The sequence below is a fragment of the Miscanthus floridulus genome, unplaced genomic scaffold (genome assembly GCF_019320115.1).
Source record: "Miscanthus floridulus cultivar M001 unplaced genomic scaffold, ASM1932011v1 fs_787_1_2, whole genome shotgun sequence".
NCBI lineage: Eukaryota > Viridiplantae > Streptophyta > Magnoliopsida > Poales > Poaceae > Miscanthus > Miscanthus floridulus.
In genome coordinates this window covers 23,992-44,203 of record NW_027097274.1, presented here as the reverse complement: position 1 = coordinate 44,203, position 20,212 = coordinate 23,992, and the positions used below count along the sequence as shown (strand labels likewise).

General features: G+C 47.0%; 1 protein-coding gene and 2 long non-coding RNA genes across 3 annotated transcripts; 1 reads left to right on the top strand and 2 right to left on the bottom strand.

Moving 5' to 3' along the window:
- Positions 1-299: 299 nt before the first annotated feature.
- LOC136533116 (uncharacterized) lies at positions 300-812 on the bottom strand. The gene is made up of 3 exons (XR_010778400.1): positions 637-812; positions 420-545; positions 300-351 (listed from the first exon to the last, which is right to left on the bottom strand). It is a non-coding gene; the product is annotated as an uncharacterized lncRNA (long non-coding RNA).
- Positions 813-2,188: 1,376 nt separating this feature from the next.
- LOC136533119 (uncharacterized) lies at positions 2,189-11,997 on the top strand. Its single transcript, XM_066525684.1, has 5 exons — positions 2,189-2,217; positions 10,212-10,820; positions 10,855-11,022; positions 11,187-11,268; positions 11,438-11,997. Exons 1-5 carry the CDS (start codon positions 2,189-2,191, stop codon positions 11,630-11,632), a joined length of 1,083 nt encoding a protein of 360 aa, XP_066381781.1. The 3' UTR covers positions 11,633-11,997.
- Positions 11,998-12,811: 814 nt separating this feature from the next.
- LOC136533122 (uncharacterized) lies at positions 12,812-15,581 on the bottom strand. The gene is made up of 3 exons (XR_010778402.1): positions 15,454-15,581; positions 13,744-13,934; positions 12,812-13,640 (listed from the first exon to the last, which is right to left on the bottom strand). It is a non-coding gene; the product is annotated as an uncharacterized lncRNA (long non-coding RNA).
- Between the last annotated feature and the right edge of the window lie 4,631 nt (positions 15,582-20,212).

Below are 20,212 nucleotides of genomic sequence, written 5' to 3'. Positions count from 1 at the left end.
CCGCCTTTGTCTGCTTGAAGGAGTGTTGGGTGCTCTGCACGTCTCTCCACCAGTTCAATCCATTCTTGAGCACCCTCCAACTGCTGCTGTACTGCTTGCACTCCCTCAGGTACTCACAGACGTAGAAGCCACAGGTTTGTGATCCTACTGGTTGTTTGGCACACTGCATGATCGATACACAAGCATTAGAATACAGGCATTAGAACGCTTATGAACAGAACGCACAATTAAACCTTTCAAATACTTACCGGAAAGTTGCGTCTGATTTTGATGCGGTTCTTATGCTTAGTCTTAAAATTCTCTGTTCTTCGATCATAGCATTCAGGATCCTTCACGTACTCCTTATAAGCGCTATATGAAATGTACTAGTATTAGGCAGGGCATTAGAACACATATGAGAAGACAGTTCAGTCACTTACACTCTGAGGCAATCTTCAAAGGCCTTGTACCCTTTTAAGTTTGGCATTCTCAACGAATCAAATACGCAGGCCCTGCCATCCTGAGGGTAGATGATAAATGCAACCCAGTGACCCTCAAGGCCTTGGCTGCGCCATTGAAACAAAATACAGGTTACAATGAGAAATAATAATACTAGCTAGCTACCCACTTATCTCTACAGGCATGTCTTCGACTTACCCAAAGTGGTAGGCAGCTACGATACACCCATTTCTCCTGATCTTCTTCATTGCTCCTAGTATGTACCTTGAAATGTTCAACTTCTCATTGTCCATCAGTTTCTTCCTGTGCGCCTCTCTCTGTCGCTTGGTCAAGTCTTTCATGGTTGGATGATTGTCATCTAGGTGGTAACCAATGATGACTCTTTGAGCAATATGCATTGGAGATAGATAGATAACATCAAGTTTTAGTTCCTTGGATATATAGGCCATCAACCTGCAAGGACAAGCCATCGTGGCATATATAAGTAGTCTTGACCGATTCAAAGGCAGGTGATATGTGAAACTCGCAATTCATCACTTACATAGAGAACAAGGTGACTTGGGCGATGTCAAGGTCTTGTTCCCATAGTAGTCTGTACATGTCGTGGAAGTCCACGGGGAGTTCTACATCGTTGCCGGGCAAGTGGAGGTACTCCGCCACAACCTTGACTAGAAAACCATGTAGGCCAGCTTTTGCCGCTTCCATGTACCAGAGATGAAACCTCCTTGTCTCCCACCTTTCCTCGTCGACGAGCTGGGCCTTGGTTATCATGAACTTCCCATGCTCGTAATGGCCAGGGCAGTCATCCGATTCAGGAAATAGATGGAAAGGTGATCTCGGCCTGGGATAGAAATGTTAGTACCATATTATGGCAAAGAAAAGTTATTAGCAAATTGTGCTTGCCGCTACCATACCTTTCGAACTCAAGTATGTGAGATGCCCTTGGTCGCCTTTAGTCTTCGCTGGTGGTGGAGGACAGTGGCTTGTGCTCGCAATGGCAGCAGGCGGTGTCTTTGCCCCCGGTTCCTCCGTGCCTCCCGGTCCTTTGCTTGTGCCCTTAGACGGACTATCGGGAGGTGGAGGTGGACTTGTTGTTGGAGGAGGAGAACGAGGGTGAGGGCTTATGCCTCAGGGTGACTTCCTTCCCTTGTCATCCCCGCCATTGCCTTCGTCATCGCCGTTGCCGTGATCCGGATCATCGGGGGGACAAGATCCGGCAACGGATGGTTGTGATGCTGGTGTCGCCATCGGCGTAGAAGTCGGCGTCGAGAGAATGATCTCTATGTCGTCCTTGTTCCACAGGACTTCGGAACCAATGGCAGCTCCAAGGATCGTTACCCCTTGTGCAGTTGGATATTCCATTTCAAATTCTTCGTATTGGGTCGCATACCATGTAAGTATCACGGCAGCATAGTTGGCAGGGATCTGGTCTTGGTTGAAATCTTTGATATCTTCTTTGGGGTGCATGTAACCCTCACCCACGGTCAACTTTTTCGCCCTGCCGAACGGGATGTTGAGGTTGACGCGCATGGGTTGCTGGATGTCGTCGACGGGGTGCCTTGGGCGATCCTCGATCATCGGCAGTGGCTGCCCTTGTGTCTGCCCTTGTGGAACTTGTGGCACGGCCACGCCTGCCTGGCGAAGCATCTGTGACCTCATCGACACCATATCTGGGTCATTGCTCGTGAAGGCTTCTTTTATGGACCGACTGATCATTTCGGCCACGCCTTGATCATAGCCCTTCTGAAAGATGCCCTCCTTGTACCTCTGCCTTGACTGGTATGTGGCAGTGTCGGATTGCCATGACTCCACTGAGTTCCAGCTCATCTTCGATGACATGCCACGGACGCGGCCACGGTGCTTGGGGGTTCCTAGCGCCAGGGTCAGCAAGTCCTGGCCCCTGCAAACCTCGAAGCTGTCCTTGGATTTAGCGGCCTGGATGAGAGCCCTCTCCACCTCCTCGAACTTCGGCTCATTGAACTTGCTCGCGCCCTCCTTGAGCTTCTTCGGCTTGCGGGCATAAATGAAGTCCTTAGCCCTCAAGTCTACACCGTCGTACGGATCGGGAAGCCCGGCGGTAGCTCTAGCCCTTTCTTCCTCCCGCCACTAGGGCCTCTTACCAGCAAACCCAGTCATGCCCAAGTGGTGGGGGTGCAGGTTCTTCTTCGTGAGTGCGCTGAACTTGGCGCTCTTTGCCTTTGCTTCTTCTATTGTTCTTTGTTTGTAGAACTCTTCCCAGTGATGTTCCTTCACCATAGTGTATTTGACACAGGGTGACTTGCCTAGCTTTAGGTAGTACCTGGTCAGCATGGACTTGAAGTTTCTAAAGGCTCTTCCTGCCACGTGCATGACCCACTCCCTGCACTTGTCTAGATCGGTGTCCTTGGGATAATGGAAGCTCCTCGTCACCTCACCCCAGATATGTGTCTTGTAGTCGACCGGGACATTGTTCCACTCTGCCCAAGTGATCTCCACCTTGTCCTTGACTATACATGCCACCTGGTTGCTGAACTTGGCAAGGACCGTGGGTGGCGACAACGGGTTTCCCTCTGGTCCCACCTCATGGATCACATGGACTTCGCCGTGGATTTCCCTCCGGTGCCTCCTGTGTTCCCCCCTTCTCAGCTTTGTCCTCTGACCACTAGACTTGCCTGAAGTGGTTGGAGATGGAGCGGGGGGTTCTTTGTCACTGACTTCTTCCTCCTCAAAATTCAATTCTCAAGGCACCACCGGCATCTGTTCAGGGTTTGGAGACCGCGCACTTTCAACTTCGTCGTCCCTCGGTTGGTAGGTCGGATCATCATCGTCCTCTGTACGACGTTTCTTTGTTGGCCTAGGGGTCACGGACACTTGGCTCTCGAGGCTAGTTGATGATGATGCACTAGGGGTAGGGTCGCGCCATTTGCTTATCGGTACTTGAAGAAAATTGACATCTTCTTGAAAGGAACGGCGGCGGGGACTTCCTCCGTCTGGTCCTGCTTTCGCTTCCTTGTCTGCTTGGGCCCCTCTTTAGGCGGCTTCTTCTTCTTTCCAAACTCCACCTGATCCATGTCCTTGACCATCTCATACACCTTTGTTCCCCAACTAGTCTGCGTCATTTGATCACGCTGCGGCTCGTCTTGATTGTCAAAGTATTTGTTCATAATACTTCTTCTATACCTATGATTTTTGGTGAGGAACCGTCTGTGCCTCGTGTACACCATCTTATTGGATCCCTTAAGGTAAGTGTAGCAGGTCTCGTCGATACAAATTACGCAGCCGGTCTTCCCTTTGATCTGCCCCGATAGTGAGAAGAGACCGGGGTAATCGGTGATGGTGACAAAGATGATTGCTTTTAGTGTGAACTTCTCCTTGCGGGATGCATCCACCATCTGGACCCCAACATCAAATAGTATCTTCATTTCCTCCATGAACGGCTCCAGGAACACATCTATATCGTTGCCGGGCTGCTTTGGTCCGGAGATAAGCATGGTCAGCATAAGGTACCTACGCTTCTGACATAGATGGGGAGGTAGGTTGTACATGGTGAGCACGATGGGCCAAGTGCTGTGCGAGCTGCTAAGCTCACTGAACGGGTTCATCCCGTCGGTACTTAGCGCGAACCTAACATGCCTGGGCTCCTTGCCAAACTCTGGGTAGGCCTCGTCGAAATCCTTCCATTGCTTGCCATCGGATGGGTGCCGTAGCTTGCCATCGTCGTTCAAGCGGTCAGCAGATGCATGCCAGGACATGAGCTTGGCATCGTCCGGGTTCCTGAATATTCACGCAGGCGATCGGTCACGGGCAGGTACCACACCGATAGTGCTAGACTTTTCCTGTGCGTGTAACCCTCTTCTTCATCGTCCTGCTGAGCCGAGATCTGTTTGGCCACACTGCTCTTCTTTGCCCCCTTCTTGTTCTTCTTCCGACCACCCCGCAAGCCTCCCTCGTCTTCTGCATCCACGCGACAACCAGCATTTTTCTTATACCGACTAAAGCCGCAGTGCGGACAACTCGTCAAATTCTCATACTCATTGCCCCGATACAGGATGCAGTGGTTAGGGCATGCATCAAACTTTCTAAGCTTCATCGCCACTGGCCGGATCAGCTTCTTGGCCCGATAAGTATTGGCGGGCACCTTGTTAGCCGTTGGGTACGTGGTGGCAAGGTAGCTTAACAACTCATTGAAGCTAGTGTCAGACCAACCATGACGAGCCTTCAACATCAACATATGGAGGTTAAAATGGAGCGCTGTGCAGTCCTTTGGACAATCGCCGCCGTCCTTATAGAGAGGATCAACTGCCGCCTGTTTCAACTCTCTGAAATTCTCCAACCACTTTGGGCAACCCAACACAACGTCGTCTTCATCGAAGTGTTTGACTAGATCTTCAACAAGCTGCACATCCTCGGGTTGGCTCACAGTATCCTGACCATCAACACCATCGCCGGCTTCGTCGGCCATGTCTTGCATTACATCATCCACCGTGATGTAATCATGACAACTGTTGTCACTGTCGGCTGGCGCAGCTGCTACGGAAGGATCTTTATTCACCGGTGGTGCTGTCGTCGTCGGCGTCGAAGAGGTAACTCTAGATGCAGCGCCACTCGCACCAACTCTTTCGCTGTGAAATGTCCAGACTGTGTAGCCCTCGATGAAACCATACATGATCAAATGAGTTTGCACCTTGCTGTCTCGGTGGGCTTTCAGGTTCTTGCAATGAGAACATGGACATATGGTTGTCATCCGCTTCAGTCTCTCACGGTGAGCTTTACCAGCCGCAATAAACTTCCTTAATTCAAAGAGGTACCGCGGATCATTCACTCTATCGATCCGGTACATCCATTCCGATCTATCCATCGTATCTGCGAACATTATCCATCACAATCAACATTAATAAAGAAGAATTAGGAGAAATTGATGATTTTTACGTCCAAAATCATGAAAAAGAGAGGAAATGACGATGTGAAAGATGAAGCATGCATCTATGATGAATCTAAAGTTAAAGAAATACATGACATCATTTTTTCCATTAAAATTGATCTAGATCTAGATCTAGATCTAAAGAGAACTCTAGGTGATGGAAATAAAGAGAGAGGATGGAAGGAGAGAGGGAGAGCCTTTATGAACCTCTTATGATGTCCTCCTCCCTCAAATCGAAGCCCTTCAACTCAAATCAAAAGTTTCCTCAAATTTTAGGGCAAAGCCTCCCCCCATGAGTTTTGAGAGAGGAAGACCCGTGGAGAAGAAGGAGGGTCGGAGGTCTGTATATGTACAGGCTTTACCGCGGCGGGCAACATAAAACGCCCGCCTCGGTAAATCAAGTCTTTACCGCGGCGGGCAGTTTAAAGCGCCCGCTATGGTAAACCGTATTAACCGCGGCGGGCTATTCATACCGCCCGCCGCGGTAAACAACGATTTTCTGCGGCGGGCAGGTAAGGTGGCCCGCCGCGGTAAACCAATTTCCCGCAGCGGGCGCCCCGGTGGCCGGCCTCGCTGGCCGGCCACCGGTTAACCGTGGCGGGCAAAAAAGGTGCCCGCCACGGAGCGTGTTTTGGCCACGCTGCGCAAATTCATTCCTGTAGTAGTGTTAAAGTCCCATGACTGCCACGTGCTCATGATGCAATTGCTTCCAGTTGCATTAAGAGGAATTCTACCTCCAAATGTACGTCTAGCCACCGTGAAGCTATGTGCATTCCTCAATGCAATTTCTCAGAAGGCAATCGATCCAATGGATCTAGCTAAACTACAGAATGATGTGGTTCAATGTCTTGTCAACTTTGAGTTGGTGTTCCCTCCTTCCTTCTTTAATATCATGACACACCTCCTAGTTCACCTGGTTAAGGAGATTAGCATTCTCGGTCCTGTGTTCCTGCACAACATGTTCTCCTTTGAGAGGTTTATGGGAGTCCTAAAGAAATATGTTCACAATCATGCTCGGCTAGAAGGAAGCATTGCCAAGGGCTATGGAATAGAGGAGGTCATTGAGTTTTGTGTTGACTTTATTCCCGACCTTGACCCGGTTGGTGTTCCTAAATCGCGACACGAGGGGAGACTAAGTGGAAAGGAGACACTAGGGAAGAAAACATATATTGGTACGCAGGACAATTATTTTAATAAAGCACACTACACAGTTATGCAAAACTCCTCCTTGGTGGATCCGTATATCGAGACACATAAAGAGTTGCTCTGATCTAAGTTTCTAGGGAAGTCTGAAGCTTGGATTACGCGTTAGCACATGGAAACTTTTAGCAACTGGTTATGAAAAGAATGTCAGGGTGATGAGAGTATTGATGAGCAACTATATTTGTTGGCTAGGCAACTATTGTGGCATATCCTCACATACAAAGGGTACGAGATAAATGGGAATATATTTTACACAGTAGCCCAAGATAAAAGGAGCACCAACCAAAACAGTGGTGTCCACATAGATGCCACCGACTCTAATAGAAATAAGCAAACATATTATGGCCGTATAGAGGAGATATGGGAACTAAACTATGCACCTACTTTTAAGGTACCTTTGTTCAAGTGCCAATGGGTAAAGGCGACTGGAGGCGGGGTAGCAGTCGACAACCAGTATGGAATGACAACCGTGGACCTCAACAATATTGGGTACAAAGACGAACCATTCGTCCTTGCCAAGGATGTGAATCAGGTGTTTTATGTCAAGGACATGTCTACAAAATCGAAGAGAGGGAAAAACAACAACGACCCAATCTATGAGCCAAAGCGCCACATAGTTCTTTCAGGGAAAAGAAACATCATCAGAATTGAAGACAAGTCAGACATATCAGAAGATTATGAAAAGGATAAACGAATTCCACCCTTCACAGTGAACAAAGACCCAAGCATCTAGCTAAATGATGAGGACACTCCATGGTTACGACGCGATCATAACCAAGGGATGTACATTAAGAAGAAGTTCACTACTGTGCCCGCTTGATATATTTAGTGATGTATTAGACCTATTATGTAATAATTGTGACTTCAGATTTTTTTCTCGTGTTTTCATATTTTCTACGGTTTAAATGAATTTTCTGCTAGACGGTGGATTTCCCGTGGAGAATGTGTGATGAAAAACCAAATGATCAACATTAATAAGACGTGAAAACTAATTTCCTATCGAAAAGCAATAGTTTTAATGATTTTAATTAAGTAGTATATTTTTGCATGGTGCAAATTATAATTATTATTTACACTATGTCAAATATTCATACAGTAAAACAAAAGAGTTTAGGTTACAATTTTTTGTTGTGTATAATAATGCAAAACCAAGTCCAGGATTTTTTATAATTTTTTTGGTAATATTTTATTTATTAGGCAATTAATAACTCTATGCATTTTTATATAAAAGAAATATATAAAAAAGGAAAAAACTTGTGGAAACCGGAGAAAGCCAACTGCAGACCACCTTTACTCCCGGGCCTAAAATGCCCTTTACTCCCGGGGCGTGGCTACACCCGGGACTAAAGGTGGGCTGCATTTTCGCAGCCCGCCAAAATGACCTTTACTCTCGGGCCGTGGAGACACCTGGGACTAAAGATCAGACCTTTAGTCCCGGTTCTAATCATCACCCGTGACTAAAGGTGGGCTGCGTTTTCGCAGCCCGCCCAAATGACCTTTACTCCCGGGCCATGGCTACACCCGGGACTAAAGATCAAACCTTTAGTCCCGGTTCTAATCATCACCCGGGACTAAAGGGTCTTTAGTCCCGGTTCGTAGCGGTAACCGGTACTAAAGGTCTCCCTTTATAAAACCTCTCTGTCTCCGCCAAGCCTCATCTTCTCCATCAGATCGATCCAGCAGCGCCGCCGCCCCCAGGCCACCCTAGCCTCGCCTCACGCACGCACGCTGTCACCGGCCCTGGCCCCAAGCAGTCTTCTCTAGGTTTTCTCCAAGATCCAGCAGCGTTGTCCTCGTCCCCGGCCCACCTCGCCCCCAAGCAGTCTTCGCCGGCTGCTGCTGGACTCTGAAGCTCAACAGCGCCGTCGGCATCATTTTCTTCTTCCTCAGCTAGCATTCCCTGGCTAGACATGTCAGCAAATCAGTAGACTCTAGCCCCCTAGTCACATTTAAATCATTGTTTTCATTAATGACTTAGTTATAAGTTTTTCGATATGTACTTCCTTGTAATTTTTGTTACATACATGCTCAACAAACCGTTCACCGCTCATTTCAGTAGAGTGTGTCAGACCATTTTTCCATCCATTAGTTGTATAATTAGAACTCCAAGACCGAACACGTCATTTTTATCTGTTATGCAGCCACTATTTCGAAATTCTGGTGGCATGTAGCCTCTGCATCATATGGATGGATCGACATCAATAGGGTTACTGTAGTATAATGGAACCATGTGCTATGGAGCTACTACGAGATAGCTGTCATAAAACTATGTTGTTAGGCACTACAAAGAAACATGAGGCATCAACTTACTGTGTTCCTTTGGCATTTTCTGTTACCAAATTAGTTCGTGTTGCGAGTCTGGACAGGCCAAGATCTAAAATTTTGGCATTCTTATTGTTGTCCAGCAAAATATTAGTAGGCTTTATGTCTAGATGCAAAATAGGTTTCTCGTATGTAGTGTGAAGGTGATTGATACCCTCACATGTTCCTTTGATAATTTTGTAACATGTGGGCCACTCAAGATCACATGAGTCATTCTTATATACCTACGCTGAGGTGCCATTCTTACAAAAGAGGAGCTTTTTTATTGTCAGTTTGCTAGGGCTATTTGATTAATGATACAAGTGGCTTCATGCTTATCTATTTCTCATAGTGTGTCATACTTGTTTATGTTGGGAACTTCTGTAACATGTTTTTTTAGTAAAGTCTAAGTCTGTAACATATTTTTTGGCTGCAGGAGCTGGACCTCGTGTTTGACACCTTGGATGTGAGCCACCACCACCACCATATATAATATGTTTATTATGGATTAATTGCTCCAACCTTTTGTAATTGGATGGATGCGTGTGCCGAGGCCTCTTGCCGGCAATCTTGTAATGTGACTAGTTAGAAAATTGTAGAAAATCCGTACTAGTTGAACTTGCGGACCGTGTTCAGCTCGGCGAGCATGTTCTCTACCGAGCAGTAACGGACGTCAAGGAGGAGCTTTGATTCTACGAGGGAGAGCGGCAACGGTCGTGGAAGACCATGTTCCCTTCCTCGTAGAATCGGAGCTCTTCCGTGGCCAAGTACGGTGCCATCCGATGGAGAAATGCTCGCCGAGATGATCACGTAAGCAAGGTCAACTAGTACGGATGGTTATTTATTCACACGTCCTGATATCGTCGCAATAGTCTGTCAATCACCGTACCCAAACGTAGTATATATATAAATATAAACGATAATCGATTGTTATGTGTGTACACTCTTATTCTTTTGTTAATTTGCGGAAATATCATGTGAATTACTTACCTGCCGCAGTAAAAGACGAGAACACAATGACCATGGCCACGACCATGAAAAATGCCAACGACACAACACTAGCAACTTTCTCGGCAAGCAGAGTAGTGTTAAACGCTCTGGAAACCTTTAAACTTTGTCAGTTAAGATTTCCCCTTCAAACAAGCTAGGCACTTAAATAAGGCTTATGCAAGATTCTATCACTAGTACAGATACATAAATGATTTTTACAAATGTTACTATCCTTGAGGTGGCACGTCTTGCAGGAGTTCATTTTATAGATATAGTTTTTATTTTTATAGATATATCTGGTGGTGTAAAAGCTAGATGGCTGCCCCGAGAGACAACATGGATGAAGAAATGATGAATATTATCAACATCGGACCCCAAGGACCACCGGTCTGACTCTTCCCGGTCGCAGTCCGACGCCAGCCACGGCAGGGCGGCGCGCAGCCGCAGCTGCGGTGGGAGTGACAGCGATAGCGGCATCGAGAACGGAGCCGGCGCCGGCGGCAACTTCGAGTTCTGCAAGGAGGAGAGGGCGGCCGTGCCGGCTACGACGGTGGCTGTGTCCGCGCCGTTCTTCCGGCAGCAGGTGCCATCCAAGTGGAACGACGCGGAGTAGTGGATCGTGGGGAGCCACGTCGTGCACTCCAACCCCATCTTCTCCAAGAAGCCCGCCGCCATGCCCCGGCGGTCGCGTCGCGCCGGAGTCCGCGACGGTGTCCAGGGCCTGCGGCGCGGCCGTGAGGGCGCTGACCGAGCTGTCGTCCAAGTCCTCGTCACCGTCGTCGTGTGTCCGTGTCGGTGTCGATGCGGGACGTCGGGACGGAGATGACGCCGATCGCGAGCCAGGAGCAGTCGCGCAGCGGCACCCCTGCCGGCGCCGTCACGCCGTCGCTCAGACCGCTCTGCTTGGTGCCGTCCAGCCGCAGGGGCGGCGGCGGCTGCGCGTCGGCGTCGTCGTCGGCCTCCGCGTCGGAACGGGAGCTCCGGCTCATGACGCGGCGCGAGATCGCCGCGCTCGGTCTGCAGCTCGGCAAGATGAACATCGCGTCGTGGGCCAGCAAGGAGGAGAGCCTCCTCGCCGCCGCGTCCCCGGAGAAGGGCGCCGGTGACATGGACGAGGAGATCAAGAGGAAGGCGTTCGAAGCTCGCGCCACGGCGTGGGATGAGTCCAAAAAGTGTAAACTCGCGTCACGGTCAGCAAATTTTTTTTTTCAAAAAATAAAATTCCCCTTGACAAGAATTTTCATTGAAAACGCTTTGAATCTCTGTTGCTGATGCTAACTTGGTAAAGAAATCTCCAGGAATTGATCATATACTAATTGAGTGACTTCTAATTCCTTATCATGTGTATGATCAGTTACCAGAGGAAGGAGGTGAAGATACAGGAGTGGGAAAGCTTAAAGAAATCCAAATTCGAAGCCAAGCTGAGGCAGGCCAAGGTCAGTTCCATTCATTCAATTTTTCTATTTCTGAACTTTTTCGAGTTTCCTTCTTTCAATCAATCTCTGAACAACATTCTCTGTTAGCTGCATTGGTTTGAATTCATGGATGGAGTACTCCTATTCAGCAATTCTCACTCTGATGAGTATATTGGACTGAATGGTTCAGGCACAGGCAGAGCAGATGAAAGCCCGGGCGAAGCAGGACCTGGCCAGGAGGCTGTCGGCACTGAGCCACAAGGTGGAGGGGAAGCAGGCGAGGGTGGAGGCGCGCCGGAGCCGGCAGGCGTCCTGGCTGGCGCGGCAGGTGGAGACCGGCCGTGAGGCATGCCGGCTCCGGCGGTGCTGCGCCTGGTTCCTCTAGTGTAGCTACCACGCTCTGGAACAAGAGCTGACATTCATCTCTGATTCTCTTTTCCAATTCCATAGCTGATGGCAGTATATCAGGGCAATGGCATGGGCTTAATTTGTAAGTACATGAAAATTCATCCTTGGTTCATGTTTATCCCAGTCCCAGGACACTGCTAGCTGCTCGTCGCTGTGGTTTGGATGCCGTCTGCCTTTGTGTAATCCTGAGCTGGTTGTCTAGTTTGGCCTGCAGCCAGCTGATGTTCAGATAATCTACTCTTTAAACCGCCCTACATGTTCAGAAACTAAATGGAACAAGTGTTGTTGCCAAGGATCAGGACAGCCGGTAGTCTGTTGGAGCAGGCTCCATTCTCCACTGCTTGCCTATGTAAATATTAGTGATTCCAGGGCCCATTGATGGTAGAAAATGCAGAATCATACATCTAAACAAACAATTTGAAAAATCAGCTGGCAATGCTTCCTAGCTGAATTCTTGTGGCTTTGACCGGTTGCATGCAAGCATGTCTACTCTCCCTACTTCCATGCATGCTTTGACCTGGTTCCTGCGATCAGCTCCGGAGTTTTTCAGCTTCAGCCTAGCTCTTTGACTGACTGCAGCGTGAGCGCAGGGCAGTGATTAAATCCTTTCACCATCCCCAGTGCGCCATTGCAGTGGCGCGTCGTTGTAACACGCACTCTTCTCGATCTTAATACAATGATACGTAAAACTTTTGCTTATTCCAGAAAAAAAAATGCAGCGTGAGCGCATTCACGTCGGGCCACTGAGAAATGTGGTGCTTGCCCTGTCCGTACAATCTGCGAACTAGATTGTCACCCAAATAGGGAAATAGGGAATGCTCTCATCGACAGAATTGGGATGTACCCAAATGCGGATGTGTAAAAGTTCTGGTGTACATTTCTAGAACCAGGAGGAGACACTGTCAATTCTGAACTCAAACTGAGTTCTAGCAAGCAATCTGGGCTGTAGCCAAATGCTGCAGATGTGTAAAGTTCTGTTTTTAACTGGTGTACATTTCTAGTAGAACCAGGAGAAGCCACTATCAATTCTGGAGCAATCTCACTATTTACAAACACATGTTACTATTTTTTTTAATCCAAGCCATAGTAAAACCATCTAATAAATTACTCTGATTACTAGAAATTTCAGAGATTGACCCTTCAAGTGTTTAGATGATTCCAGCATTCTTAATGGCACATGGGGCTAAGAGGGAGCTTAGGAACCCCTAAAAAGGGTTCCTCTTCTATGCTATACCCTGATTCCATAGAAATCATGGTTTGGTAGACATGAAACTCGCGGATTAACAGGTCAAAGCCTACAGGGTACAGACTACTGAATTACAAACAGGACAAAAAATTTGACTTGTATGGCATGCAGCAAGATCAAACAACCGCAAATTGAGTTGAAAAAAATTAACATAGGCAGCAGTGACAGGTTTCAATAGTTTAGGCGCCACATGGAACCATCTGTTTTAGATATGCGAAGATAATAGAGAGAACTACAGGGCTAGGTCACCTCTACAGTGAGTGCCTGCATTCATACTTTCATAGAGCAATTCTTGCCTGCCATTTAGAGCTTAGGCTATGGCTATCACATAGCTACAGTAGCTATCGTACAACATGTCCATTACCATAATGATACAATGGATCATCTAGCTATATTAACGACTAGGTTATTTCTGACCAACAGGACTTGAGAGAAGATCATAGAAACTGAAACGACTTGTAGATGGCAATCCTCCGGTGCTGAATTGCTGGTTTTGGTTCAGAACTTCAGATTCCGCGGTCTTCATATCAGTCTCAGTAGTCGAGAGGCACCACAGCCCACAGGTGCAATGCTGCTGGTGAGGTTCTGCATGTCGTGGACTGCAGAATAGTCATCGCAGACACTGCTCTGCAGCATCCTCGCTCCAGATGTAGACAGAAGGTCGCCTCCGCCGCGGACCATCTGCTGCACATCTTGTGGAGAGAGGATCTTTATGCACCATACGCTATTCACAAACTCCCTAGAAAAAACATGGGGACCAACGATGATCACGCTGAGTGAAAATTCAGATCGACCAGATAAATATGTATACGCAAAAGGAAGATAGTTCTGCATGCACGTACTGCCACGGGTCGTCGCCGACGAGAAGAATATCATTTTCCCGGTCGACGAATACAAGCTGCCAGCCTGATCTTACAGGGTCCTCCAGTTGGTCTTCAAGACCAAATAACCGCTCGAGCTCGCTACGTAACTCGTAGTAGCTGCTGAATCTGGTGATGTCCAGCGATCTCCGGAGGGACCCTGATTTGTAAACCTAGTGGTGGAACAAAAAGGGAACAGAAGGCGTCAAAAGGATGTGATGCAGCTACGAACTTGAAGAACTTGAAGATCGCTCGACAAGCGTAGAACTTGAAGATTTAATTGACTGCTTTGTGAACCATCAACCCGACAACACACCAAAATGGACCTTTTTACCTCCACAAAACAAAGTGCTCTTGCAGTTACTAACTTGGCAACTTCACATGCCCTTTGATGGCTTTGAAGAAATATAAAGCACAAGTAGGAACACATACCTTCACGAAGGTTCACTACCGGAAACTGGCTTTGCCGTGTGCCACAGACACTCAGCAAAGCCTATAAAACACTCGGCAAAGGCTTTGCCGAGTGTAACAATCGGCAAACAGCACACGTCATCTACAGTGTCGGCAAACGTCTCTTTGCCGAGTGTTTTTCTATCGGGCACTCGACAAATAATTTGCCGAGAGCTGAAACCAACGCTCGGCGAAAAAAGGTAACATTCCACCTTGTGATGGGTTTACACCACAAACATTGTCAAGAGAATTGAAGGTTCCTGATTCAGCCAAACAACTGGAAGTTGCTATGGAGTTTTCTGGTAGCAAATTCATGTCACCATATCTCAACGAAGCTATGGTTGTCGCATCAGTTCCACTACCAACACCGCCACCGTCGTAGCGGGCACGGCCTCCCTCTCCTCCTTGCAGAACTCGAAGTTGCCACCGGCGCCGGCTCGATGCCGCTGTCACTTCCACTCCCACCGCAGCTGCGGCTGCGCGCCACCCTGCCGTGGCTGGCGTCGGAGCACGACCGGGAAGAGTCGGACCGGTGGTCCTTGGGGTACTCTGCGGGGCGTAGGCGATCGAATCGCTCACTTCGCTCATCGAGCAACGTGCAGCAACGTGCGGCCACGGCGGGGACGGCGGACGAGGCGGGGCGCAGCGGCCGCGGCGAGGTGGGCAGGGCGAGGCAGCCGGGGCAGCCGGCCGGCATGCGGCGCCTAGGGATGGGGGAGCAGGGGCGCGGCCGCGCCGGCCTGTGCGGGGCGAGGCGGAGAACCGGTCGGCCGGTCGGGAGCGGCGATGGTGGTCGGGGCGTGGGGCGGCGAGGACGAGCGGCGCCAGCGGCGGGAGGTGTCGGGCGAGAGAGAGAGAGAGAGTAGGAGAGAAAGGAAGAGAGGAAAAAGGAAAGAAGGAAGAGGGAAAGGAAACGACCCACCTGTAAGGCCGGCTCGACGCCAGGATCTTTGGCTCCAAGCTCGGCGCCAAGATCTACGGCGTCAAGCTTGGCGCCAAGATCTACGGCGTCGAACTGGCTGCCATGTCAGCATCCACGCCACAAGCGTGGTCCTGACCTAGGCGCCAAATCCTCTGGCGCCGAGATGTGTAACCTCGGCGCCACCAACGATGACGTCGAGTTAAGGGTCCAGATTTTAAAAGCATACTTCCAGGACATATTTGTAAAAAAACTTAAAAAAAAGACTAAAAAATAAAAAATTCTTTATATACGAGCGGTTGAGCGACTAGGAGGCGACTCACTAGACGAGACGAATTCCGATCAAACCTACGCAGTTTGGAGGCAAGAACTAGCTTCCTGTAGGATTTAGGCTGCGCGTCGACGGCGACACCGACGGCTCATACCGGCCGGCCGGCGAGAGAGGAGAAAGATTGCACCGATCGATCGCAGTTATGCACCAAATCTAAGCGACCATGCATTCCAATGATATTCCATGTGTTACACTGTTGCCTACGTTGGTATGCATCCGCATCATGATTCAATGCGGCAGGTAGTGTATGTACATCCGAGACTTTTTTTTAACTAGCAATCATATCCGTGCGTTGCAACGAGATACATAACTTGTTGCACCCGGTGCCAATAAAAATGAGCTATATCAATAAATTCCAAGGCAATAAATGCTAGTGCAATAAAATATTAATCATGTGTGGAAAATTAACAGGAGATTGACTTAATTTGAAAAGATCACTATTTGTATGTACCTATTTTGAGTTTAAAAATGTAGAAGGCAAGGCACACACTTGTATGCGTGCCACGATGCGAACGGGCTCCAACAACCAGGCCATGACATTAGTGGAGCAAACATATGTATCTGTGTGTTAAAAAAAAACGTACCCAGCGGTTATTCACCTTTTTGTGTGCCATGTATCTTAATTCTGGATCTAAATACTATGCCTATCCAGATGATGCATAACAAACATGTTCAGTATAAAAAAAAATGATACACCATATGCACAAAGGAGCGGTGGAATTAAACTACTCCTGCGCGTACAACATACCACCGGCTGTGCCAATACGAAACGGACTTTCCTGATATGCATACAGCATACCTCCGGCAGCGAGCAAACCCAAAGCCAATCTTATCGCACCTTGCTATGCCTTGCTGTAGTAGCGGCAACCGGTAACACAAGAAGCGTATGCTTTTGTATAGAGGCAACTTCAATGCCTGAGGAGTCCTAACTGATTTCGTTTTGGATTTGATTGATGCACGACTCCTATTGGTCACCTCCACTAGTAAAAAAGGGCTTCTATTCTCGGCTGCCAGCCTCCTTTATTCCCGGTTACGCAGCCGGGAATAAGAGTTCAGGGAATAAAGGGTTAGTAGCCGGGAATAGAAGTGGACATTTAGTCCCGGTTGGTGATACCAATCGGGACTAAAAAGGTAGCCACGCCAGCGCCTGAGCTGGCCCTTTATCCCCGGTTGGTATTATCAACCGGGACTAAAGGGTCCTTTTTTTTTCTTTTCCTGCTTATTTCAATTGATGATTCTTTTTTGTTTTAATTTGGTTTTCAAATACGCATTATTCGCTGCAAAGTAATATACGTATACGCGCGCGTACTGTAAAGTTTTCGCTCGATCAATGCACACAAGCAACACAAGTAAAAGTAAACTAAAACATAATATTATATTTCATCGTCACATGTAAAGTTTGCATTAATTGTACATTTCATCATCACATGTTTTTGGGATCAATATGAAATTTGGCTTTCATCATCACATATTTGGGTCATAGTAAAACTCGCCGCCGGGAGTTAAGAACTGATCATTCAGAAATCCACCTATTGTCTCTTGGATTGCTTTTGAGATGGTGTGTGTCCAGGGTTTTTTCCTTTAACTAACGTCTTCAATTTGAGATATGAGATAAAGAAAAAGTATATTAGTATATATATATATGTATCAAGAATAATGATAAATAAATTGTATCTATCACGAATATATATATATATATAAATATATGTATGAAGAATATATATATATATATATATATATATATATATATATATATATATATATATATATATATATATATATGTGTGTGTGTGTGTGTGTGTGTGTGTGTGTGTACACTTACCCTTTTTTGCTCTAGACTAGTTCTTTTTGAGCACACTCTCATGAACTCGTAAAAATAGTATCCACAGAGATTGGTCCCCTGGGGCTGCAGCAGAACCCACTTTACGAGAAAAAGATTCGTCATCATCCGAGAATAGGGAAATTGAACTAAGATAGGTATATAGTACTTACTTTGTATAGCACTACTTTCAGTGGCACTTTGCGTTTCATATGGTGTTCCTGACAGACCTTTTCCCAACAACTACCAAATAACATAAAAAATATTTGGACCATTAATTTACATGCAGAGAGACTGGAATAGTTTTGCTAGTGAGACTGCAATTATCTCTGAATAATATCTATCATCTCTTGGAACTCTTTTTGCTCTTTTCTCATCGAGTCCCAGATGCCTAGAAGACCTTTCTCCAGATCGAGTTTCATCAATATCTAGTGTTCACTGTCATGTCCATTAGCACTCATTAATTAGCTAACATGCACAGTGGACATATATATATGGATACACGATCGTCGACATTATGAACACTTACCTGAAGTTGTAGGGGAAGAGTATACATTTCTTGTCATATTGCTTCTCTAAGAACATCTTGATATTGGCCTTCGTTTCTGCTTTCCATGTTGGTTGGGGTTTAGGGTTTTTGAATACGATATGTGGATCAATGAAACCAATATCAGTACACCTTCTCTTTTTGCACTCTCCCATCTCAAACCTGCATCATATATAGAGTGAGGATAATAAACACAGACATATACATACGTAGCGACTTATTATTAATTAGTAGAAAGAATCACTTACAGACAATAGCAGCTGATGAGAGTCTTGTCGAGAGAGTTCCGGTGGACTAGTTGGTGTAATTCAGCAAACTCAATGTACATAACGTCATCGTCATGGAACCAATGGTCGTCTTTGATTCTGATAGAAATATAGAACTCTTTCCGGTGACACGCGTCGAGGTACAAGGTGTTTAGCTTGAACAATTGTGTACCCAGTTCATTGATGGTCTTAGGATTCCATAGACTCCTACCATGCTCATATTTCTGCCATTCATCAGCTATCGGCGCACTTTCGAAGAGGAAATCGCCAAGGTCGATACCTCTCATAGCATAAAAGTTAGCAAGTTCCGCCATATCCACTTCTTTATCAGCAGGATATTTCCATCATATCCAGCATATCTATGTTTGAATCATATTCATTAGCAATAACTAGAGGAGGGACTGATTGCAATTCTTGTTCTCCGAGTTGTGCAACAGTTTTCCCTGCTTTAGCAGCTTTCCACGTGGTATCAGAATATAACACAATTGATTTTTTTTCCTAAGGAAAAATTATACATGTATACATTAATTGATATATATATACACACACATTAATTTCATACATATATACATTAATTGATATATATATACACATTTCATACATACATAATTTCATACATATATACATTAATTGATATATATATACACATTTCATACATATATAATTTCATACATATATACATTAATACACATTTCAGTCAATATAATTCATAAATATAATATATATATACCAGCGGTTTAGAATTAATGGAGTGTTGGCGATGGGCGGTGGTGGACAACGGCGCTGGATCGAGGCACGGGGGCTCCTGGCCAGGCGTGGCGTCGTCGGGGCTACTCCGGCGAGGTGTGGGTGGGCGTCGGGATGCCCTCCGGTGAGGAAGAAGGTGCGGCAGTCGGGCCGGGGTGGCCCGAGAAAGCGAAATTGGCGGCGGCGTGGCGCGCGCGTAGCGTCGGGGGCAGCCAGGGGCTCCTCCTTGAGGGGCGTGGCGTCAGGGGCTACTCCGACGAGGTGGGCGGGCATCGGGGTGCCCTCCTGTGAGGAAGGCGGCGTCAGGGGTGGTCGGGAAGGCGAAATTGGCAGGTGGCGTGGCGTGCGCGCGGCGTCGGGGGCGGCCGGGGGCTCCTCGGTGAGGGGCGCGGCGACGGGGCTACTCCGACGAGGTGGGTGAGCCTCAGGGTGCCCTCCGGTGAGGAAGGCAGCGTCGGGGGTGGCCGGAGAGGCGAATCGGCGGTGACAGAGCTCTGGGGACGCGCTGAAGATGAAGACGATCGATGAGGAGAAAGAGAGAAGGGAGGCGACAGTATATAGGAGAGGGACCTTTAGTCCCGGCTCCATCCACCGCCTGAGACTAAAGCACCTTTAGTCCCGGCTCCTGCCACCAGCCGGGACTAAAGGGGGACCTTTAGTCCTGGCGGTTGGAAGGAGCCAGGACTAAATGATTTTTTGGCAGGCCGCCAAATGCAGCCCACCTTTAGTCCCAGCTGGTGGCAGGAGCCGGGACTAAAGGTGGGCTACATTTTCATTTCCCGCTAACTTTTAAGCAGATCAATTTATTTTATATATGTTTTGTATTTAAATGTTTAAGTCTTATTATTTGCGCAGTAAATTCAATACTAGGCATAATTTTTTTTAGAAAAAGTAATAAACTTTATTTTCATTTACTGCACAAAAAAAATATGTGACCTAAACTATTGTGTTTTTTATTATAAATGTTGAACATAATGCAACTAATACTCACTATTTTTGTTAATGCAAAAATGTAGACTTTAATTGAAATTATTAAATTTATTGGTTTTTGACAGGAAATTAGTTTTCACGTAATTGTAATGTAAATCTTTAGGTTCTTCATTAATCATTGTATAATTAATCGGTGAGTTCGGACGGAAATTCAATTAAAGTTAAAAAAGTACTAAACCACCTCAGAAAAATTTCAAACGTGGTGGTGGCTACACACAGGGCATTTGTAGTCTTGAGAAAAAGTTTGAGACCAATCCGGCACCGGAAAGCAAATGGACTTCAGAGTCCCAGAGAACCTAGGTGTATAGATATGGTTCGACTAAAGGTTCTATATACCTCTGTGAAGCACGTCGACTCCGCCTATGTCGAAATGACTTGAAAT